The sequence below is a fragment of the Paralichthys olivaceus genome, chromosome 12, assembly GCF_024713975.1.
Source record: "Paralichthys olivaceus isolate ysfri-2021 chromosome 12, ASM2471397v2, whole genome shotgun sequence".
Taxonomy (NCBI): Eukaryota; Metazoa; Chordata; class Actinopteri; order Pleuronectiformes; family Paralichthyidae; genus Paralichthys; species Paralichthys olivaceus.
Genome location: NC_091104.1, coordinates 14395337 through 14419847, shown reverse-complemented (window position 1 = coordinate 14419847; position 24511 = coordinate 14395337). Strand labels below are relative to the sequence as shown.

The following is a 24511-nucleotide window of genomic DNA, read 5'->3' as shown; positions in this document are numbered from 1 at the left end:
ATAATGACTTAAGTTTCCTAATGTACTAAGAAGTATATTCTATACATGTACATTCTCCAGCTGATCTTACCCTGAACTGTGAACAGGGGTATGAGAAGAGATGAACCTTCCCGAAGTCGTCCCCAGTGACCAGGAGGCTCTTGTCACTGGACCTGCAGACAGCGTTGATGTCGGTGCCGTCTGAGCCGTCGGGCCACAAGCCTGAGGAGGAGGATGCAGTTTAATGCAGCTGAATGAGCATTAAAACGTGACGACACAGAGAGACGACGGAGGTTAGCTCGCTCTTACCGAAGACCTGGAAGCCCAGAGTGCAGGTGTATGTGGCCCACTCGATGTCTCTGGTGGTCTCCACACTGACCACCTGTTTGCACACGGACGGGATCCCTGAGGAAAAAAATACACAAACCAAATGCATACATATAAATGTGTGACTTTAAAACCAACCCTGCGTGTTAATATAATAACAATAATATAATATGGGTCCTTCACACTTGTGGTCATTTTAAGATATTTTTAATACATTTTTTACATTTACTTCACCGAAAAAAATTGCTCTTGTCAACACATGAAGTCTTTATCACCGTCTTTAAATAATCTACATTTAATGGGACATCTCCTGTGGAGCAGAACAATTGGTCATTCATGTTCACCTCAAACATTTTGCTGCTCAGTTTCAGTGATTCAGTGTTTCAATTTTGTCCAATAGATGATTTAATTTTTGCGCACACAGTTTGTAGTCTTTGCTGGAATACAGTGATCACTGTAGTCAGACTCATGCAGCAGATCATAGTTAGAGTGTGGAGTCTAAACTAAGACCTCATCACTCCTCCAGGTATGATTACATAGAGATGATGAAGAATGATGAGCAAATATCTTGACAATGACAAGCAAAGGGAGAGCTGTGAAATCTTTGCTGCTTCAAATACACTGCCAAATTGGGAGGGTGTGTATGACATAGTTGTGCAGAGTGAGGGTCATCACATGATTAGAGCAAGTAGAGAAAAAGAGGAGTTTTTGCATTCCTGTCATGTACTCTCCATTTCAAGCATTATTGTATCTGTCATGAGGGCGACAGTGATCATACTCACAGTACAGTATCTCATAGTCTCCTGAATTTGACACCAGATACTGGGAGTCCACTGACCAGTCCAGATGGGTGATGAAACTAGAGTGACCCTGAGATAAGAGGAAATAGGAGCAAGTTAAGACTGTTTCTCTTTATAGAAGCACGACGACACACTTTACAGTATCTTTACAGTGGAGATAAGCAGTAGAAGTAATTCTAGGAATGCTGATTCAATCTGCTACAGCAACCCGTAGTTAATTATGTTTACATACAGACTGTATGACTCAGCTCAGTCATTTATCATCACCAAACCTCTCCATCAACACATCAAGGACAAAGTGTACGGCCCAAATATAGAGCTGAGGAGGGAACTAAATATAAAGCTGATGTGAGGGGGAACTAAAAATAAAGAAGCCAGGGATGAGGAGAGGAATATAAATACAGGTGCTCACCGAGCACTTCCCCACTCGACTGTACTTCCTCCCGTTTTCTGCCACAGCGTAGATATAGATGTAGTTGTCATGGGAACCGATGGCCAGGAAGTTACCATCTAAATAAAGAAGACAGGAAGATTAGTGGTTTTACAACACACTGTACTAAATATAACTGTATCTGAATTCATCAAGAAAAATCTAATACCATTGGTCTTTGTTTATATTGTATAATATATCTGTATAATGTTTTGAGAAACATTATTATTTTATTACACTTTGCATCTTCGGGAGAAATGAACTGTCATCCCTTATCAACATACCTGTACCGAAGCGCATAACAGACAGCTGTTCATTCCCGTCTGTGTGCATCGTCACTAAATCCTTGGAGTCTGTGTCCAGCACCAGCCACCTGCATGATCAGCGACACACTCTGGTTTTTCTTCAGTTTAATATTGTTTAAAATCTGCTCTTGGCATATTGGGATTGACTGGGATCTGTACCTGCCAGTTTGGGTTCCTACGGCAACCACAGCTCCAGTTGGGTGGAAGCCTGCTGATTGGGCAGCGTCCTGTCGGAAACAAAAAAGTTTAACAGAGGATGTTTAATGTCAACAATAAACAAGAATAGAATATTATATATATGGTAGAAAACTGGATGTCATATTAATGTGGGTGTTATTATTTTTATTCTACATGTTAAGTTCCTGAAGAATCTCAAGGACCTCAGGACTGGTCACATTGTATCTGATCCACTCGCAGCAGCATTTTATTTGTAAGGAGCTGTGTAATTCTCATGCATGACCCCAGGGGGCAGTGTTGACTAATAATACCTCCATGTTCTTGGTCCAGATGAGCTGATGGGTGCTGGAGTCCCACAGGCTGACCTGCCTGTCGTAACCGCAGGTGAGGAACTGAGGCTTCCAGGGATGAACGGCCAGACCCCACAACTCATCAGTGTGACCCTGCAGACGAGAGGAGAGTTTTATCTTAATTCTAGTAACACTTCATCTGCTACGACGTCACAAACATAAAACTGTGAGCTTTACTTTAAGTACAACAAAGAAGAGGTCAGCTGGAGAACAATGAAGAAGAGCTGTGACAATAAGTGGTTTAATGGATTAGTGAATACTGATAATTGATTTAAGTAAAAATTTAAGGATTTACCTCTTTTCTCTGTTATTTCTTTGTAAATGTAATGTTTGTATGTTGTGATCAGTTGGTCACATAAACCAACACTTAAAAAATAAAGGTAGCAGATTAATAAATGATAAAAATCAGTTTTTAGTTGCAGCCCCACAGTGTAAAGCAAATGAAAGAATAGCACAGCAGACCACTGCACCTACCTGTGTAATAGGCATGAATTCTCCATCCAAGCTGCCCTGCAAAACAAAATTCTTGGTGGTCCCGATGAGTACCGTCTCCCCTCTGCCCTCTGCGATGGTCCTGATGGGACCAAATAACTCAGGCACCTGTGGAAGAAATATATAAAAAGCATCAGTTCACCCAGAATCAAAAGCCAACATATGCTAGAATACATGTGGTCTAAAGGGGTGATGTGGTCTCCTTGGACCAAATAAGACATGAAGGATCTATAATCCTCATCAATACAAATAAGTATCTCACTGAGAGTGAAAATCCATTTAACCCTCTGTAATATTTATGATGTGGTGCAGTGGTCAGCATACAAAGTCTGCTGACTCAGACCTGAGTGCAACGTTCTGGCTGATGTAAGAGAAGACGACCTTCTTTAGGAGCAAGATACTGCGGACTCCTTATTACGTCCGCCAAGGAGGTTATGTTTTTATCGTTTTTTGTTACATCTGCCAAGGTTTGATTGTCTGTCTGATAGTTGCCGCATTAAACACAAACTATTTAACGGTTTTCCATGAAACCTTTCGGAAGGATGCGTAATGGGTCAGGGAAGAACGCATTAAAGTTTAGAGCAGGTACGGATCAGAAGTGTGAATGTGTGATTTATAAACTTTGTTTGTACTTTAAAAGAAAGTATCCTTGTAAAGTTCTCATCATTTTCATTTACATTTGTGTTACTTGAACTTTGTCTCACCTCCACCGTCTGTGTCTGTTGGTAGCTGCTGTCCCAAGAAATTAGCCTGCGGTCTTTACCACCAGACACGAGCGTGCCGTTCCTCAGCATGCACAGAGCAAAGATGCTGCCCTCATGAGCTCCTTGGATGACGTGGCTGATGCGATTAGTGCCTGCGTGAGAGAGACAGGTTGAGATGGATGAGAGGGTTCAGTCTGACATGGAGGTCGGTTGATTGAAGAGGGCAGATTAACAGACACACAGGGCGATCAGCAGATAAATCAGAGATTGCTGAGCTTCAGACGGAGGTGAGAGTTTTTCCTCTTATTGGATGCTCATAAGATCCAGCTCTGTTCTATCCTTGGCGTGACCCCGTCCTGATCTGGATCTCCTGACAACTCAGAACAATGAGACGCCCTTGAGCTTATGACCGCAAAAATATTTTTTTATAGACACAGACACAGTTTTCATTGAACTGTGTTTCGGGTTTCGTCTCTCCGGCTCCTTCTCGTTCCAAGAGTCGGGTAAAAGCACACACATCACATCACAGCTTTGTAGTATAACTATATAGCTGTAGTATAGTGTTTTTGTGAGAAATAAGGATTTTTAATCTTGAAAACCTTTATAAAGTCTCTCTTTTGCCTTCCTGTCAACACTAAAACCTGCAGGCAAACGTCTGTGTGTCTTACTGTTACGGGGTCAGTGAGTGTCTGTGAGGAATGTCACGTACCTTTTCCCCACACCAGGATGTTCCCACTCGAGTCTCCAGTAATAGTGTCTCCATTTTCTGCAAAGGTCACGCATAACACAAACTTGGGCTTCTCCTGTTTCTGTAACACCAGAACACACACGTTATATTTAGCTAAACATGGACTTAAATCACATCGCATGTTGTCATGATCAAACTTTATTGTGCTGTGGTGTGAGAGCTTGTTGCCATACTTCAAACAGTCCTTGCTTCTTGACCAGCATGCCTTTCTCCAGGTTCCAGAAATAGAGATGTGACTTGCCACAGGTGACGACGATGTTGCTGTCTGTCGGGTGAAAGTCTGCAGCAAACACTGACTCGTTGGAGCACTGAACCGAAACGCATAGAAGAAGAAACAAGCTCAGCTGACAGGAGGTTGAAAATATATTTAATAATTATAAAAAGGATGCATACAACACGTTTATACATATATACATGCAGTATAAAACACATATGCATTCCTACCTTGACCTCAGCCAGTCTGTCCTCTCTCTGCCAGTCCCACACAGACAGCACATGATCGTTGGAGTCGTCTACAACACACAGCGTGTTCCCTCCATTCTAACAAACAGAAACAGACACAATGCTTCACATTACAAGTATCAATCTTTTTTTATTTCCAGATTCATATGAGGCCACCGTGACCTTTGACCACCCAAATTTAATCAGTGAGTCTAAATGAACATTTGTGCCAAAACTTGAGGCTTCCTTAAGCTTTTAAATAAAAAATAAATAAAATCTAATCAATTCCTCTTTGAGTCCAAGTGAATGTTTAATTTAAAGAAACTCTTTTTAGACATTCATGTGAACCATATATATATGAACCGTAAGTGAACCAAATTTGAAGAAATTCCCTCAAGCTGTTCTTGAGTCGTCACGTTTACAAGAATGAGACGCATGTATGGACAGATTGACGGACAACATGAGCTTGAGACTCTTCGTTAAAGGTGTCTGCTGACTTTTCTTACCGACTTGGAGAAAGACAAGCAGACCAAAGCTCGGTCAAAGAAGCCTGGGCCCAGGACGTGGAGGGTGTTGAGACTGACGGAGTCCCACACACGAACATGAGGAGCAAGATACTGCCGGAAAGAAAAATATGCACATAAACACAGGCACAGACATACGATCAGTATGATTTATACCTTACTGAAGCACACACTGAACTCACTGAGTGTGTAAGTGAGCACAGAATGAAAGTGTTTCACTCTGTTTATTTGGCAGAATTGCCTGAAATAGTTGAGTGAACATCACGTCACCTTAATTCCTCAGTAACAAATCAGCTAAAGTGATAAATCATCAATGAGAGCCCTCACTTACTTTTCCATCTGAAGAGGTGCCCGCCACCTGCCCGGTTGCTATGGTGATCTTGTCGGGGTGGACGGCCAGGCTGGCGAAGATAAAGTCGTGAGACATGAAAACGTTTAAAGGCCTTCTTCCACATCAAAAGGATGATTTGAATAAAGATGAGCAGCGTGTGCGCGGAACATGAAAGCTGCTCCATGAGTGAGCTTGTTAAAGCTGTGAATATGATATTCACTGTGGATTCAACACAGTCTGCTCTAATGTGAGCGGAGAAATGGACCACTTTAAGAGGAATTCAGCCTCTACAGGACGTGTAGAGCTCTAACACTTTGTCTTTACACAAGTGAGAATCTGTTTTCAGTTTGTCTTTTGATCCGTGATGTGCAGATTAATAACTTCAATTTAAATTAACCTCAGAGTTTAATGACATACAGTGACTGATACATCCCTCGTTGTAGATATTCTGCAGAAGAAAACTGAGCAGTGGAAGTCTCTTCATCAAATGTTGGGGGGGGGCATGTGGAACAAAGCCAATAGAAATTTTAAAATGTGAAATTTGCTTATGGTTTGGTTGGAACGATTTACAAAACAATTTTTGATGAATACAAGTGTGAATGATTGTGACGATTTTGTTTAAACTGATATTCTTTATGCTTATTGTACAATGAAAATAAATCAATCAATCCAAAAATGTGGTGTCCTGCTACGTGTCTGTGTGTCTGGTCCAGGTATTACTCATGTTGTGGGAACCTAAAACTCTTTAGACGGCCACATTATGGGGACTTGTCTTCCTTATGGGGACAAAAAGCAAATCCACAAAACGTAAATTATTTTAGGGTGAAAAAATGTTTTAAGATTAAGTCTAGTTTTAAGTTAAGGTAAGGATTAGGTTAATGAAAGGGTGAGGGTTAGAGTAAAGATTAGGGTCAGGCATTTACTTGTGATGGTAAAGGGGCTCGGAAATGAATTATGAATTAGATTGTAGAAACAGATTGAACTGTCACAGGAGACAGACGTAAACAGTATAATCTCTGTGGAGGCAGTTCTTTTAATCTCTGCAGTGTCTCTTACCATTTGATGTCGTCCGTGTGTCCGGTGTAGTGTCTCTGCAGCTGCTCGTCCACATTGAACAGGACGACCACTGAGGCGATGAAATAAACTGTTTCTCCAGTGGGCAGCAAGTAAAGGTTGGAGCGACAGTCTCTACCACGGTAACCATAACTGGATATTTCCAAGGTCAAGAAATAAAACTGAAGGAATAAAGGTAGAGCTGATATAATAAATACATTCATCGACAATAATTCAGCAATTAGCTGAGGTTTGATTACCTTCAGCTTTATAAACTGAAAGACATTTTATAATAATCAAGAAAAAGATGAAAATAATAGTTCCAATAATCCCACAGGTTAAAATGTTAAGAATTTGTTTGCTTACACTTGAACCAGTGCGGACAATGATTTATAAATGTCAACAAATTTATAGAAAACACTAAAACCAATTGAAATGTAGGTTCAAACTATTTTGTTCCCACATTTATTTATTCTCAAAATCCATCAAGATTCAACACACACAGATTATGTGTGTACATTTCTATCTCTGTTCTCAGATTTTATCTTTTATTTGTAGCTTTTCTCCCTTGGGGTTTTTGCTTGATTGAACAACACACTACATTCATTTTTTCCCAACAACAAATGAAAGGAGGAGAGAAAAAAACCCACATGGGAAGCCAAATAAAATTAAAATAGCACAAGAGGAGCTGCTGACTGTTCATGCAGGTTATTGCGGACTGCAGGCTGCAGCAGAGATATGAGCGTGGCTCTGGCTGTGGCAGCGCTGCGCGGTGAAAAACAAATGTCTGAGATGTCACATATGCAGCTTCGTCTCTTCACGACATCACAGGCCCGGCTGGATTTTTTTCTGCAGAAGACTACAGTTCAAAACTTTACAAATCAGGAGTATAAGTGAGTGTTATAGAGCCCATTAGGTCCCAAATGGTGAAACTTTTATTTTATGCACACATATATTAACTTGTTCGCACACATTAAATAACTTAAAATTAAAATGCTCTAACGACTGATGGATAGAACTCAGCAAATCAAGTTTTACCCCCCAATCGCTCATAGGGCGCTTTTCCTGGGGCTGCCCATCACTCTACCATCTCTCTCCATAATGTGCATGTCTTGAGCCCTGTGTGTGTGTGGGATTGTGGGTTAATGCATGTATAAAAATGAAAAAAAACATGAGTGTAAAAAGAATTTCCCCTTGTGGGATCAATAAAGGAAGTTTACTTTACTTTACTTTACTTACTTTATTTTCACCTTGTAATGCCATATAATGAAATTCTTGTTCTTAAAAGCTATAAAAGCAAATTACCCCTGTGGTTTTCAAAGCATACGCCAATTATGCCTTTAGTATGCAGATATTAACTTGCTCCCACAAGGTAATTATTATGTGCAAACTATATATATTTATCGTGTGTGAACAATTTTTTTTTATCTTGTGCCAACAATATTAAAATCGTCTGTCAGCAACAGACGTAACAGTAACAGTAACAGTAACGTGGTATCACACAGGCTACTTGACATCCTGTCTCTTGCTTTCTATGAACACACTGCAGTGGAAGGATACACCCAGTCCAGTTTGAGTTTGTTGCTGGGCAGCTCGGCTCGGGCCTCCAGGCAGTAGCTGTCCACTTGGTCTTTGGGCATGAACATGGTGATGGGACGACCCTTCAAATACATTTTCACATAACCTTCCTCTAGAGAAAGCAAAACAAACGGTCAGTGAGATTATACACAAGCAGAGAATATATATAATTATGACAGTTTTTACGGTGTCGTATTTTAAATACAAGCTCAGACACACTTACACTGAAGTGAATACAGGGTTGATAATGTTGAGGATAATGGAATGATATGATATGTGATGATTTTTTTTTACTATGATAAAGACTCAATTAAAGACAACAAAAGACAGAATTTGCACAAACAAATCAGCTTTTTCACTGACTTTATTAGTCATTTCAAAACACATTCTTATGACAACAAAGAGCGCAAAATGAACTGCAAACACTTCCACAAAAAACTTCCACAACTCATGAATATTCAGCTCACAGCAGAGGTTAACCAACATGAAATGCGGACACAAGCAGAGCAAAGGAAATGTGAAAAAAACAGGTCCAAGATTAGAAAAGAGGGATGATGAGAAATCCTCATAAATTTAAAACATGTTAACACTGAAAATAAATCATGATGAAAACATCAAGGGAACCAAAACAAACAAAAATTAACCATTTCATTTATTTCCCCCCCAAAATTCATTAGAAGAAAAGAATATTACAGAACAGAACTTATGGGGGAGATTTACTTGCTAATTTACTTTTTTATTATTTGATGCTACTAAACCTGTGATCTCTCTGAAACGTCCTTGGTGTGAAAGGACATGTGACAATAAACCTCCTGATTTTAACTGTACAGCTAAAAATAATATCTACCTTTCACCATGAAACTGCACCGTCTTATTATATGTTGCTCACTGAAATAAAACAGTGATTAGTAACAAATCTGGAAGTACTGACTAGGGGATTTAATCGGGCTTCGGTAGCTGGGTGTATCAAGAGGAGAGTACGATAACAAACTCCCAGACTTCCTCATATGGAGGTTAAAATTCGGTGTCTTTTTGACCGGTGGCGCCTTGTTGGTACCGCCCCTTCTGGCCACGCAGGCCTTGCTGCTTACTGAGGTTTGATGGGGGCTGGCAGCCGGACGGGTCGTTACAGCCGAAGCCGCCGAGCTGCCGCCGGTCCCCGTCTGCTTGGCAGAGCGGCTGAGGTAAATCTGTACTGTGACTATAATGCAGATGGGGAGAAGAGCAGATGATGGAGAGGGGTATTGAAGGTTGTCAGGGCCGGTTGGGTGGACGGGAAGAAGAAGCAGGGCGAAGGGTCGAGAAATTTAAAGGGTGGAGGAGGTTGGTAGAATACGTTAGACACATGTAATGGCTGTTCTTTGTGTCATATTTAATAAAAAAGCATCAAGATACTTGCAGAGACACAAACTAGTAAAAGGAAACTATGGAAAGTGACTTCTATTATCAACTAACAGAATATTGTATATTATTATCAGACAGTTTTTCACTGGGATCTTATAATGAGGTTGTGTTTATAATAATTCACTGTTAATAGTTCCTATCGTCATGCATCACTGGTCTAAAAGAGTGATTCCTAAGCCGGAAATCAGGACCCATGCACGGGGTCATGAGACGATTAATGAGGCGGTAGAGAGGAAGAAAAACTTCCTGCTACTCAAATCTACTGATTTATTTTACCGGCCAATAACATCTGAGTCATTTCCTAGCTCCCACTTTCCCAGAAAGAAGAAAGTAAGTTGGTGTTAAAAACGGGGAAATTGGGATAGTTATAAATATGAATAAAAAAAGTATCCAATAATAAAGAACCACTGGAGGAACACAGATTAAATGAAACATTTCTTCCAGGAAAATTCCAACTTCCCCTTTTATTAACACAAAAGTTTTTTCCTGGAAACTTCCTGGGAAATTTTTAGGAATTTAAAGCCATAAAAACTGAACTACTGAATATTTTACAACATAAAACTATATGAGAAATTGAGGGGAGAAAATCTCTTGGGTTTACATTTTAAGGAGTAGCCTGCCAAAAACGTTGGGAGCCACTGGTCTAACTGCTTTCAATAAATGGTTGTTTCAAGAGTTAATTATCCGAAAGAGTGAATTATCCCGTTACACGACTGGGTAAACAGCGATGTTCTGTGAAGCCTGGCTTTTTAAAATTCTTGGCAGCTTTGTAAACACTTTACTAGGAACTACACACAAACAGACGATGCTCTGGGCAGCGTGAGAGAACTACAAGCAGTAAAATCAAACAGACTTAGGAAGTACCCCCCCAAAAAAGGGAGACTGGATGTGTTTGTAATGCAAATGTTCATTTTCAGGGGCAGCTGCAAATCTACTTGCTCGGAAACTGCGGCGAGGAATCTCAGAACAGAGGATTTAAAGAGTTCACAGAAGCACTCAAAGCGACTGCGAGGGAGCGAGTGTCAGCAATCTTTGTGTTGTTACTATGGTGACACAGACTAGACGCCTATGAGCGACAGTGAGGCTGTGAGTGTACAGACACACGTTTGGTGAGGCAGCAGCTTCTTCAGCAAGTGTGGTGACACTCAAGTGAACACTGCAAACACTGCAATCGCACTCTGACGCAGCGTTCAGTGCAGGTTAGGTCGCGTGTCCGAGTGTGTGTGTGTTAGTTAATTCAGTCTCAAAACCATTAAAGGAAGGATAACTGTCACACACACACACACTTTGTCAGCCCACTCCTGTCCCTGTCTGGACAGCTCTCTGATCATTGCACTGAACGAAATTGGAAAATATTGAGGTGGGAAAAAACAAAAATGATATGAATTCAAATCAAGTCCTGATTTAATAAAAGCAAAAAAAGAATCATCTGCATCGTCCAGAGAGCCGTGGAGGCCGGGGGGCATTATAAGGGAGGGGGGGAGGGGGCAGCCTACCTTTGCAGTGGGTCACACGTCGCATCCCTTGTAAAGGTCACAGAGAGAAACACACAAGCACCAGGTGAAGGGCAGACATGGCTTCCTCACTCCCTGGTCTGTCCTAACATAAGTGCACCTGTTTCCTGGTGTTAATGAACAGCAGCTTCTGTCCTTGACGCTCCCAATGAATCGAAGCTCGTTCTCTGAGCGATGGTGTCCCAGTCTTGGCTCTTACGTTATGAGTAATTTACTACATCTGTCTGCCAAGTGCCTACTTCAGCTTTTCTTTTTAAATCCCTCCACAAAGAAAAAAAACTGACTTATCATTTCAGTCTCTCGGTACATTTTACTGTATCAAATGAACCACTTTGGATGTAATCTCTTTATGTGTTGTATCTCATCATAACATCAGCAGATGTTACAGTTGCAATTATCATTTGTATTTGTATATATGTTAACTGTCACCCGGAGGTAGTTTATGGTGTTTTGCAGGAGACTACTGGTCTATATTCATTCAAATTTCCATTAATAGTTGTGCAGTAGAAATCATTATCCCTGTACTATGTTTCCTACTAATGGTCAGCATCCTATCACAGATAGCAGCCTCAGAGATGTTTAAAGACCAATAGCAGGCTAAATTAACACAGTTTGAAAATGTGCCAAGATGTGTTAGTTGATTTGAATTCAATCATATCATCGTATTTGCAAGATTTGGACCTCAAATTAAAAATAAAGACACTAAACCAGCACTTCAAATCTGAGTCTAGATGAGCTTTGTTAGGGGCGTGCAGCTTTCACTGATAAGATCTGGAACCAGGTGTGTAAACCAAATGAGGAACAGCAGTTCAATTTACACAAAAATCAATAGCACCCAGGAGATGGAGATTCTGATCAATATCCATTTCACATTCTGTGCCTCTGTCTTGCTACTGTGCATTTCCTGCTTTTTGTTTAAAGACAAAACTGTGTAGGAGTTGGTTTTCTTATCTGTTGCATGGAAACATAAACTCACAATTAATGTGTGAGTCAGTCTCTGCTTTTTTTTCAAAACCTCTTACTACTTTCTTTTGTTTGTCTCCCGCACCCGCAAAAATATAACAGACCAACTTGTGAATAATTGTTGAAATCAGAAAAAAATGATATGAAATATTATCAATATCATTGTTTTCAGGCAAAAATATCAGTGCTTAAAGGACAATCAGGTGCTGAACTGTTGTACTATTGTAGCCATTGACTATAAGAGGACAAGTTAACTTTACACTCGATATCTCCATTGAAGAGATTTACTTAACGCAATCTCAGACACTACATCACAGACTGCATATAGAGATGGACAACGTGTCTCCAGTTCCTCCAACTATCCAGAAATGTAGCCAAAATATCTTGGATACAAACGCTGCCATGTTGTTCAATTCGATTTTAAATTACCGCCAAATCATAATATACATTATCTCAAGGCACTTTACATAGTACGGTTGAAACCCAACCGTTCCCCACAATGAGCAAGCAATTTGGGGACTGTGGAGAGAAACCCTCCTTCATTGCATTTAATTCCCTTGTGGAGTCGGAGTCCGTGCAGTAGTGATTGGGGGTGGAGTCGCAGTATCGATGTCCCACTGAGACACGTCCTAAAATAATTGCAAGTGAATCTCAGCTGTCAATTACGTTTCCCCCTATTTCTGCGGTATCAAATAATGAATTTAAACCAAACTTACTTGATAACTGAACACTTGAACATAAATCAGTGTGATAAGAATAACAGAAACCATCTTTGAGAAACAATTATTTGACGTCTATTTTGACTCCTTTTTTTAGTGCATGTCCCATTCACTAACAGAGGACGAGAGGATTATGACACTGCAGCGAGCCATCAGGGGGCGATCTAGACACTTTTGCTTCACTTTTGGGAAGTGACGTTGTCAGTCATCCATCTTTATATACAGTCTGGGGTTCACGTAGATAATATCAATAACTAGTGAGGCTAGCTTAGTTAGCTTGAGAGGTGTCAAAACAAACCTCTAAGCAGCTACAGTAGCTAATCCAAAGAGCGCAGATCAAGTTTGAAAGCTTCATGAGGTTGACACCTCTTGCTCTAATGTAATGCATCTTTTTCTCAGTCTCTACACAAAACAGTTGGGGAGTGCAAAGTTTTTATGACCCATAGTCAGAATGCTGAGGAAAAAAGGAATTTGTCTTTAATTTTATGTAAATATATATTTTTAAAAAATGCAAAAAGAGAAAATTAAAAAGAGAAAATTAAAAAGAGAAAATGTGGACATATGTGGACAAATGTGGACATTGGGATGTGAAGATGTAATATTGGATGAGGTGGACTGGTTACTGGTTAATGGATGGATCATGGAAAAGATGAATACAAAGATATTCAAGTTGCTCTCAGTTGTTCTCTGTGCAGAAAACAGTACAAAGCCATGACTTGAAAAATAATTGACAAAATATATTTTCCCTTCACAGTTTAATCAGATTTTGGGAACATTCATAAGGTTAATGAATCGTCTTCAATGTCCTTAAAAATGCATTGACCTCTGACTGACACAGAGAACCACTGAGCAGCTGGTGTGTAATGGCTCTCTGTGGGTGGTATCATAGCATGTGACAATCGTAGCTTTCAGGCTACAGAGCCATAAAAAGCCTCTGGTTCTTACCTGCGTTAAACACTGGATCCCTCTGTTTGCTGCAAAGTAAATGAGTAAACACACAGCTGTCAATCAGCGTCCCACTCAGGACAAACCACATCTGCTGCATGTCGTTGATTTATCAATTATATTTGTGTCAAACTAGAAAAATCTGATCAGATCAAAACACAGACTACTACCGTGCTTGAACAGAAAGTGTCAGTGATGTGTTTGTGTGTGGTTCTGAAACGAAAGTAAAACATGTTCATCAATATGTCCGTGTTACCTGTCACTTTTTTTGCCGCTGGAGTTGCTGCCGGTGGATCCGGCACGAGTTCGGTTGCCCTTGGAGTCGCCTGAATCCTTCCGCGTGAGAGTTCCCATGTGTTCGTTTGAGTTGGCTCTCCTCACAGTGCTGCGGTGGGGAGCGAGGGAAGATGGGCAGAGGCAAATAAAGACAGAGAGGAGGAGAAAGGGAGAAAAACAAGAAATGGGTCATGAAACTACCTGATGCTGCTCCTTTAAAAATACCCTCTGGTAAAGTTTTCATCACAGAAATTGCTTCTGATAGCACACACGGGGCAGATGTATTTATTTGATGATTCAGCTAAAATGCGTTGTATTTCCTGACACTTTTCAGAAAACTGTGTGACCCAGAGAAGTATGTGGATCTGTTTACTCCACAGTGCTGATTATAACTACAGCTGTAGTACAGACCTGTGCAGATCTGCATATTGGCAGTGCAGACAGTCTGCCTATTTACAACAATGAAAAGGCTCCATCAGCAGTCCAATGGCCAGTAGGCACAGTCACCTAATCCACCCTAGGGAAGAGAAGTCTATTCAAATTGTAAAACTGGCCAGTGGCTGTTATCCCTTCTGGAGAGCCTGCATGTGTTTGTTCACTAAAGAGCAGAACAGAATAAAGAGAGAGAGACTGTTGTTTGCTGTGTTATCCCAGGAGGAATCACGGTAATTGGGCCATAGAGTATTGGGGCTGTTGTGTGTACACTGATGGGATTGAGACTAATCTGCAATTTAGACTAATCGCAGATACAGACAGTAGACAACACAACACGCTGCTCCAAAGATCGAGGAGTTAAACAACATGAAGCGAACGTAACAGATGAAATAAATAGCGAAAGTAAATAGTGACCGTTATGCATCGTAACTGATGACGTTATAACATGACCAGTCACATGTAGCTGTAACTTGACACTCTCACCTGAGAGGCAGATAGAGAATTCTGGTAGATCCAGACAAAGATGACAAACTGGACAGACTGGAAGGAGATCACACAGTAGATGGACGGGACATAAACAGGACATAACATCGTAGAAGAAAGGACATGTTATCAGAGAGGGACAATACAAGAGGGCAGACATGGAGGAAGGAAAGACGACACAACACATACAGATAAAAAACTGATGGTAATTCCCTCTTGTTATAATTTAGTTGAGCTAAAATCCACAATCTCATTCACATTTAAATGATCAAATATATACATATATTGAAATTGAAAGATCTTTGGGAAATAGATTATATTTATATTGTACTTTTCACAGTATTATGGACCACTCAAAGTGCGTTACAGTAGAGGCAACATTAACCCATTCACACACACATTCATACAGCACTTTCATACGCAGTGCTTTCTATCACACAATTCATACAATGTCTGTACAGCCATCAAAGGACACTTTAGAACTGGAACCACCAAACGTCTGGTTAGTGGACAACACTCTCTACCTTCTACCACAGCCGTCCTTGAGTGTGTTTCAAATATTTAGATGAATGTTAGAGAGACTTGGGCCCATGACCTGAGTAGTACTTCTACTTTATGAAGAGACCCTTTAAGATATGTTGAGCTTAAAAAACATGAATAGAAACACAAACCAACTCCAGGGACAGCGAGGAAGTAGACCAGACCAAACACTTCCTAATTTGATACTGTAATGCTTGGTGTTTGTGGTTTGTATCCATCAACTGACCTCTAACTGTTTACATTTCAAGGTGCAGAACATTTTCTTTACTGCCCTCAGAAGCAGAAATAAAAGTACACACATGTAAAAGACAAGGAAACAGCTTCTTAGGGGAGTGAACATCTGCTTGGACTGGAGCTATTCCCTGTTGTCTGCTGAGCCTCATCTGATTATGGTAATGACATCCAGAGATGGGAAAAGGCTATTGCTCCCCTGACAGACTAGATTGATAACCTGTGCTCCATAAGCATGTATGAACACACACACACACGCACGCACGCACGCACGCACACGCACACACACACACACACACACACACACACACACACACACACACACCGAAGAAGAAGTAGAGAAGATAACAATTCTGTCTCTCTGTTTATCAGCAAATTTTAATGTCATTGGCTTCGCCTGATAAAAAGGCAGAAATGTGATGATTTATGGCTGAAACTGTTGGACACGACACAGACAGGAGACAAAAATGTCTCCAAATGAAAAAATGTCTGGAGAGATAAAAAGGGATAATCAACAGGAGCCTTCAGCCGCCATATCAGGGCCAAACAAGTTTACAAATATGCTAAGTGTCAGTAGAACATCACTACAAAACATGACAAATAAATTACATTACATTACAACTTCCACTTGTAGCTCAAATAATTTCCCTTACAGAAGGTGCAGTTTCAGTTTCCTCACCTCTTGTTGGCCGATGTGCTGGTGTCCTTTCTGGATCCAGATCCAGATGGGGAGGGCAGAGTGCCGCTGCCTTTCTTTGGTAGGACGGTCCCGTTGTTTACCGTGGGCCGTAACGGCAGGGTGGCAATCATTGGCCTGGCTGGAAGAAATATAAAAACAGGAGCATGTTTAGTCAAATCACTGGACTATAGGGTCCATCAGCAAGGCTGCTTTTAATGGTGTTTGATATAATTTATAATCTCAAATCTATATCACTATATTTAGATGCGCTATGGCATACCAGAAGGGTAGGTGGAGTGCAAAGATCCCCCAGCATGCATTGGGATAACACGCTAATGCACGTGTCCTCAACATTACACGTAGTATTATGTCTGACATTTTGTTCTATATGTTCCTACACTATACTGTTGTTATTTCAGACATTGTAAGGAGGAAATATTGTTAGGCCGGGATTATGACTTATAAACGTGTTGTTGTGCTAATAAAGCAAATTGTTGCACTGGAAACTTTTCACAGGGAAAAAGATAATAACATAAGAACCATATTCTATTTGAATTAAAAACTAAATTGGAAGAGTATTTTTTCACCTTTGGTTATTAGATGGCTTGAGATATAATTATTTCCAGTCCAACTGACTGTGATTACAATGACAACAATAATGATTAAAAAACTGAAATTGGGCCTTAACCGTTTGTATTTGTGGGTGAGACAGATTTATTTAATGTTTTAATTTGCACGCACGCAAACACACACACACACGGGACATACGGCAGTCAGACCAGCCCAGAATAACAAATCCAAGCTGCAGCTTTATCTGCAGTGATAAATATTTAATAGACACTGTTTCATCCAGCAGAGACACACCATTCACTCACACGCACACAAGATCAGGCACACACACAAAAACACACACTCATGTGCATCCACTCAGGCCTAACCACACATTTTGCTCTGTTATCGTTCTTGTAGTAATTACCCAGCAGGGGCAAACTGAGGTTGTGATTTTGTTAGCATGTTAAAGAAGATGAATGTGTGTGTTGGTGTGTGCATATCTGTTGAGCTTTCTGAAGCACATCATTGTGCTTCAGTGGAGTCGAGCGGGCTGCTAGTGGAGAACAATAAGGGAGAGCAGCTCTGAATCTAAATCATTATCCTCCAGCTCCAAAATCAAACTGAACCTCAATCCATCCAGTAACTGCAGAGACCGAAACTGGCAGCAGTTTCAAATGCACGTTTGTGGACACAAAAACCTGAATGAGGTGCAGATGATTTCACATGCAAGCTTCATCTGCCTCTTGGGTGAAGGTACAATGTGTGCAAGACAATCCTCAGCTGAAATTGACTCATGCAGTGTCAGACAATAAAAACACATACACAGAAAACAAGAAAGCCTATTATTGATCAATCTGCGATGTGGAGTTCTGTGATGATGTGCTGCTTTGTAACATTTGTTAGGTCTGCTTCCTACATTATTCACAAATGATACCCGGTAAAGTGAGAAACGCAATAGAAGGAAGAACACACAGAGAGATATAACATTAAAATAAATTGAACACAGTTTAATAATGCAGAAACTAATGTTATTAAAGCTAAATTTAATATAATTTGTTCTAGTTTTGATTAAGTTTATTAATAGGGGAAATAGTTTTAGAGGGAATAGTCATTTGAGTAAACAGAGACTAACACAGAGCATGTGTTCAATGACTTATTCCCACAATGTTGTGACAGTTAATAATATTTCCACAGTTCACTGACTCATAAAAAGTCATGTTTCCCTTTGGATAAAAATCTAATTAATCTACTGCTTGTGTTTACCCTCAGATCACAGTATATTAACTGTATACCGTCGAAATACTACACTATAAACAACACAATACTGAGCAGGCAGTGACTGAAATGTGTTTGCTCGTACGCACAACAGCAGGCCTGGATAGTGCAGACAAGACTACACAGTCGGCCTACCTGGCTTCCCAACATTGCTGTCTGCTGAGGGAGACTTTCTCATCAAAGCAGGGTCTATACACATGACACACAACACATGTAACAACACAGCCCAGGAGGAGAAGAGGACAGGAGATCGACAACTAGTCAGCCAGGGGAAGGAACTAAACAGGTTTAGAAGGAGGCATCAGGTGGAGAGAAAGGAAAGTGAGAAAAGAAAGACAGGATGTCTATCAAAAGTGGGTGAATAAGACAGCAAGCATGTGTTGTTGATCATAAATGTCAAAAAGAACTGATACCAGATGACCCATTGACCTTTTCTTGATACTGACTCATTTCACAAGCACTTGTATTTTACCTTTAGTGGGTCCCCTGCGTGACCCCATGGCCTGCTGCTCTTCAGACTGGTTGAGCCTGCGGACCACGTCGGCTAAAGCTGACTTCAGCAGCTGGATCTCGTCCTCCTGCATCTGGACCCTCTGCTCCAGGGAGGCGATGCGGTCGGTCACCTCCATACTGCTGGCGGCTGACGCACTGTCATCTGAGGAAACACAGAGAGCTGATGAGACAGTGGCCAGTTTATTAGGTACGCCTGGTAAAGTGTAAACCAACAGCCTTCCAAACAACTTGGAGGGGAGGTGGTACATGGGCCAAGAAAGAACACTAACAACAATTTCCCCCACTTTTTTCACCAATTTCACAGAGAATAATTAATGGCTGCTGGTGAAAAAAGGCGTATTATTGATCCATATCTGCATCAGATGGGTTCTCATGGTTATACTTCTAGCAGATTTTGTGTTACGCTGCTAAAAATCAAACAAATGGAGATGAAAACATATCTTCCATATCCGATATCTGCTGAAAATATTTTACCCATCATACATATCAGATCAGAACATACAGTAGATATAAAAAGGAATAGTTCAACATTTTGGAAAATGTAATAATTTTATTTCATGAAAGTTCGATGAGAAAACAAACAATTCTGTTTTTACTTCAGGTGAGAAAAAGTTGAATCTGAGAATTCAAAGAGAAAATGAGAAAAAAGAGAAAAGGCAGGACTGGAAAACAAGAAGCAAACCCCACAACCTCCCTTTCATCCTTTCACACATTAAGACTCTTTGATTCAGAGCTGACCGCTAAAACCCTTCAGTCATGAGCCTGTTATTATTGTCAGCTCTTTGAGTTTAAACTAACTTAACACATTATTTTCACCTCTCCACCTGACACCCTGATAGAGGCCAAGCTCTGGTCACCAGGGTCTACTTCATTAATGATAACACACACGAACACACACACACACACACATGCAAGGTCCCCTCTATTAAGCTTTTGATGTCACGGCGATGTGATGAAATATTAATGTAGATCACTGCTGTGTTTTCCCTGCAGACTTGTAATAAAAGTCTAATGCATTATGCATTAGAGAGCAGGCATATGGTGATTAGCCCGATCTGCTGTGTGTGTGCCTCCTGTGAATCTGCTTTAAACCCTGACTGCCTGCAAACAATATTGAAAACGGAGGGAACTCTTGACTTTGGTAAATAACATTCTGAAACAATCAAGTGCAACAGAGCCGCAAATACTCTGAATTCAGATGATACATTGAAAGCAAAGTGGTGTGATGAATGTCTGAGTCTCTTAGAAAAATAGAAAGCTGCTCAGGGGATTCAGGACATACTTGAGCAGAATTATAGTTTGCCTGTAGATAAATAAAACACTCAGCTTTGTTGTATTTAATTGTCAGAAAATTAAATGTATTCCATTCAACCACTGCTGCAATAAAAAACACATGAAAACATAATTTAGGAAATATGTTAAAATAAGTATTCACAAGAAGTATTCAGTGGAGACACATTGTTCATCTTTAGATGTACAAACATTTTAAATTGGAGATTGATGACAGGAATCCATGAAAAGTCAGAGGATAACACGTTATTACAATTTAGCTTGAGAGGGACATTTCAGCTTAAATCGAAATCCAACATGATGGTGGCACTAGAGAAAAACTCACAGGATCAACAAATTCATTAGCCTCCGTCCTCTGAGGACCATGAATGTCCAAAACTGCAGGACAATTAGTCCAATACATGCTCAGATATTTAAACTGACCAACACTGACATCCTGAACCATCCAACAGTGCCAGGTCAACTAAAGCATCAGTAGAATTGGACATCAAGGTTGACAAGATGTGACAGGCTGTAATGATAGCAATCCATGAACTTCATGTTTGCACCCTCTAATATTCTCATCTGTCCACTCAATGAGAATCCCATAATAAAACCACACATCTGGATTCAAATGAAAACTGCAGGTGTACAGTCTGATACACAATACAACCAGCTGCGATTCACAAAGCACAATGAAAATGAGTCTGCCTCAGTGTATATGCTCATATATTTACTTACAGACATATTACTACTAAAAGGAAATGTGGTCTTGTTTAATAACACACAATCTTACAGCTTTATCTTGACATTGACAAAGAATATTCCAGAGAAAAAAATGAATCTTAATAACTTTCTCCTCACCTGACATGCTTTCTTTGAAGGAGCCCTTGTTCAAATTCACACATGAATGTGTGTCACAGAGTTGATATCCACAGATAAAGCTTCTATTATCTGTTCAGCATCTGTTGTGGGTCTGCTCCCAACACTGACACTATGGCAGCGTGATACCATCAGTCGCTGTAACACAATGACTGGCTGTCACGGACGTGGTACATCCTCCCTCCGTCACCTCGCTCCCTAGTTAAAACCCTGCGGGGGTGAGTCGACGCCCCAATGACCAAAATCAGAAAGGGCCAGTGTCTGGTGTTTTATAAAACATGTGTGTTGATGGTGGGACTCTGATCTCCAGCTGAGTCTGTTTGGATTCGGCTAAATTTGGTCCTGATGTGACTGAACCACTGCAGGGCTCAGGTCACATGATTTCTGTCCAGAGAGGCAGTTATCAGTGAGATGTCAATCTTACTCTAACAACAACTCCATCACCACATGTGTCGCCCCACCTTGTCTCTCTTTTGTCCCTCACAACAACAGATCATTACACCCCCCGTGCTCCAGCGTGGTATTCACACCTGACAGCTGGCTGTTTAAATCCCTTCATCTAGTCAATATGTGGCTGGGTCACTAAATTCGAGACAGATCGGAGCCCATCTATCTGCTCACACTAATGCATTGTGACACACTACTTCCCCAGTACCTTCCTCTGCAAGGTGATGTCTTCCTGGCAGGGCAACTTGCCTGCTTAATGCTGGTCCATCACTTCCAACACAGAGATTTAGGGAAGGGAAAATAGAGAACAGACACTCTGCAGTAAATGTTCCCTGCTCTAAAACAACCACACCCATCCCTGCTTTTATCTCCATCTTAATTTTGCATCATTTACTGAACTCACTGCCATCAATAATAAACACTGGAGGGTGGACACATGCTCTGAAGAGCAAAAGACTGCAATAGTCCTGGGGAAACACTTCTGAGGGAGCACTCTCGCATTTTAAGCAATGCAGCAGCCCAGTGCTGAGCTGAGCTGTCTGGCTTTTTAGCTGACTCACTCCTTAACTCTGTGTGCACTGGCACATTCACTGCAAGGATGTAAATATACACAGATACAAGAAAATAAAGGAAACATTATGCTTAAGTGATGAAATGTCGTAATATGTGTACTTTATAGCTGTGGTGCAGAGAATCCAAACAATGATGCTCGACTGGCTTGATGGAAAGTTCAGCTGCCAGGTTTAGCTGCACCACAATGGGGGGTTTCGAAAAACCACAACCAGTGTTTGCAAAAATGGCAACAGATGAAAGGAGCAAGAGGCTGCAGGAAACGGCCTGTCACAACATTACGACAATGATTCCTGTTTTTCACAGACAGAAAGCTAGAGCTGCTAGCTTGGTGCAGATAGCAGAGCCCCAGCTGAGCGGCACCTTGCCAACTGTTTTTAATTTCATAACCTGAATGCAAACAGCCTGGTGGTGTGCCACAGTAGTGTCTATTCAGCTGCAACTGCAGACTGTGCCTCCATTTCTCCAAAAACCAATGAGTCACACTTCACTATAGACCTCATCATAATCAAGTGCCAGGCAGGATTATATTTTTATTTCTTTGCCATGGATAAATGAGGAATAGAGAATGAAACTGCAGGAGTTTTCTGATAACATTAAGGGTACAAGCGAAGACAAATGTCATGCCTGAAATTGCAGCATTTAGAAATTACAAGTCTGACGTGGGTACGACTGACCTCATCCATCAGGTTTGTGTCAGAAGAAGAATTTTTTTTTTAAACCAATTCAATTGGAAATGAGAGAGAAGAGTGAGAGAGAATGTTTTATTTGAAATGTCATCAGTCTCGTGTGTCACCTGCAGCAGGCAGTGGACTGTATTAGCTGATCAAGTGGTCAGATTAGAGAGACAGACGCTTGGATTACAAACTGCCCCTCATGGCTCCTGCTGGACCAGAGTTTAGGAGCTTTAAATAGACAGAGGTGGATCAGAGAGGGGCAAGACTTCACACACATCCTGAGTGGAGATTAAATAAGAGAAAAGGGGGGGAAACATGGCAGGTAGTTTGTTTTCATGTCAAAACTACAGCACTGAAAAATCACGAAAAGACTGACAAAAGGATAAAAGAGAGAATGATGGAGGTGAGGATGAGTCTGTCCAGGGGTCATAAAGAGTGTGTGTGTGTGGGTCAAAGAGGAGAATGATGAGCAGTCAAACAACCTCCCACAGGAGATTCTTGAAAGATGTTGGACCCTTCCTTCCTCCCATCAGTCACATCCTTCCTGGAGTCAAACTCAGGTCAAATGGGAATCACCTTGCTGCACACACGCACACACAGACTGTACGATCAGATGCCACAAAAATCACCATCTGTATTTTTCTCTGCCTCCTAAGGGAGTGTGTACAAATTATTTTCATTTCCATGTCAAGAGATAATGATGATGCTGGGGAAGGTCACTTAAAACAGATAAAGCAGATTGTAAGCTCTAAAACTGGACTCATGCTGAAGCTTCAACTGAAATGCTGTTCATTCACTTTAAATGGGGTTACGTCATGTGTTGCTGAAGTCCATTGTGGTTCCATGGTGACACGTTGCTCACGCTGCATATGGTACAAGTTGTACAGAGCCCAACTAACCAGCCAATCAAATTGTGTTTAAACTAAGTGTAGGTATAAGCCAAACTCATGTTAATACAAAAGACAAGGCAGCTGGTGAACCTGGTGCATTCATCTAGTTGTGGATTTTATTTACTGTGTACTTCTCACTGAAATCTAGAGACAAATCTGACACCAAAAACAGAAAGAGGTAAGAGGGTAAAAAAGAAAAATGTAGGATGATATGGCCCATTGAAGCAGAATAGCTCCTTCTTAACTCTGACACATACTGTATATACACCAATATCCCTGCACTCTGCTTTACAAAGCACACACACACTCTGTCAAAGTGGAAGTGTAGAGGAGGGATTATGCTGGATATGTGGAGCAGATCTTGCTCAATGCTGGTGATCCCTAAACTGAGAGGGTTTGAGCTCAGCAGCAGGCTGGATTTGTATTTTCTTTCCCTCACCTCTTTCACCTCTCGCTCTATTTGTCTGCCTCGCTCTCTCTCATTAAACCGTGGTGGAATGCTTTAAACAAGGTTTAGAATAAATCAACCGTGGGTGGACAAGAGTGAGACTATAGTTGTCTTTCTTTAATATTTATCCTTAATTCTCAGGCTCTCATCTATGTTGTTGACCTTGTTGCATTAGCTGAGGCAGGTCAATTTACAGCACCAGAGGAAACACTGCGACACCTGCAGGTAAGCAACTCTTTGCAAACTCAGAATCATATTCATATTAATATCCTTTCGATGCCTCAACCATCTTTTGGAATACTGGTGGCTGCAAGTCTCTGACAGCTTTATGGGAGTTGTGAACTGAAAAAAGAACAAAACTAAAATATAACAAATGTATATATTTTTGATTTATGGCCTCTGTAGGTGCCACTGTCCAGGCAGGATAGTCAGAGAGTTTTAAGAGAGAAAACTTTTCTTGCCTGATCGATGAAGATGATGTAAAAAAATGTGCATGGCCCAGAATGGCTCTGCTGCAGTCCAGAACATCATTTATACCAATCTTTACAAAGCATCAATGT

At 40.8% G+C, this 24511-nt stretch overlaps 1 protein-coding gene across 12 annotated transcripts in view; it reads right to left on the bottom strand.

Annotated features, from left to right (window-relative positions):
• The window catches only part of eml1 (EMAP like 1), a 47619-nt gene that overhangs the window by 1975 nt on the left and 21133 nt on the right, over window positions 1-24511 (bottom strand). For 2 of the 12 annotated variants that reach the window (XM_069536047.1, XM_069536044.1), the window contains exons 2-24: window positions 18728-18910; window positions 18391-18444; window positions 16429-16567; window positions 14979-15035; window positions 14041-14169; window positions 13785-13813; window positions 11140-11166; window positions 8222-8351; window positions 6665-6814; window positions 5609-5678; window positions 5260-5373; window positions 4757-4852; window positions 4486-4620; window positions 4274-4373; window positions 3565-3716; window positions 2843-2968; window positions 2330-2461; window positions 2001-2068; window positions 1821-1909; window positions 1519-1616; window positions 1089-1176; window positions 289-384; window positions 71-201 (exon numbers count right to left, since the gene is read on the bottom strand). In XM_069536047.1, the coding sequence (XP_069392148.1) occupies window positions 71-201; window positions 289-384; window positions 1089-1176; window positions 1519-1616; window positions 1821-1909; window positions 2001-2068; window positions 2330-2461; window positions 2843-2968; window positions 3565-3716; window positions 4274-4373; window positions 4486-4620; window positions 4757-4852; window positions 5260-5373; window positions 5609-5678; window positions 6665-6814; window positions 8222-8351; window positions 11140-11166; window positions 13785-13813; window positions 14041-14169; window positions 14979-15035; window positions 16429-16567; window positions 18391-18444; window positions 18728-18910 (2393 nt within the window). Of the gene's footprint in view, window positions 1-70; window positions 202-288; window positions 385-1088; window positions 1177-1518; window positions 1617-1820; window positions 1910-2000; window positions 2069-2329; window positions 2462-2842; window positions 2969-3564; window positions 3717-4273; window positions 4374-4485; window positions 4621-4756; window positions 4853-5259; window positions 5374-5608; window positions 5679-6664; window positions 6815-8221; window positions 8352-11139; window positions 11167-13784; window positions 13814-14040; window positions 14170-14978; window positions 15036-16428; window positions 16568-18390; window positions 18445-18727; window positions 18911-20901; window positions 21071-24511 lie in introns of those variants that run through there. The other 10 variants (XM_069536052.1, XM_020085192.2, XM_069536050.1 and 7 more) reach the window with 10 other exon arrangements.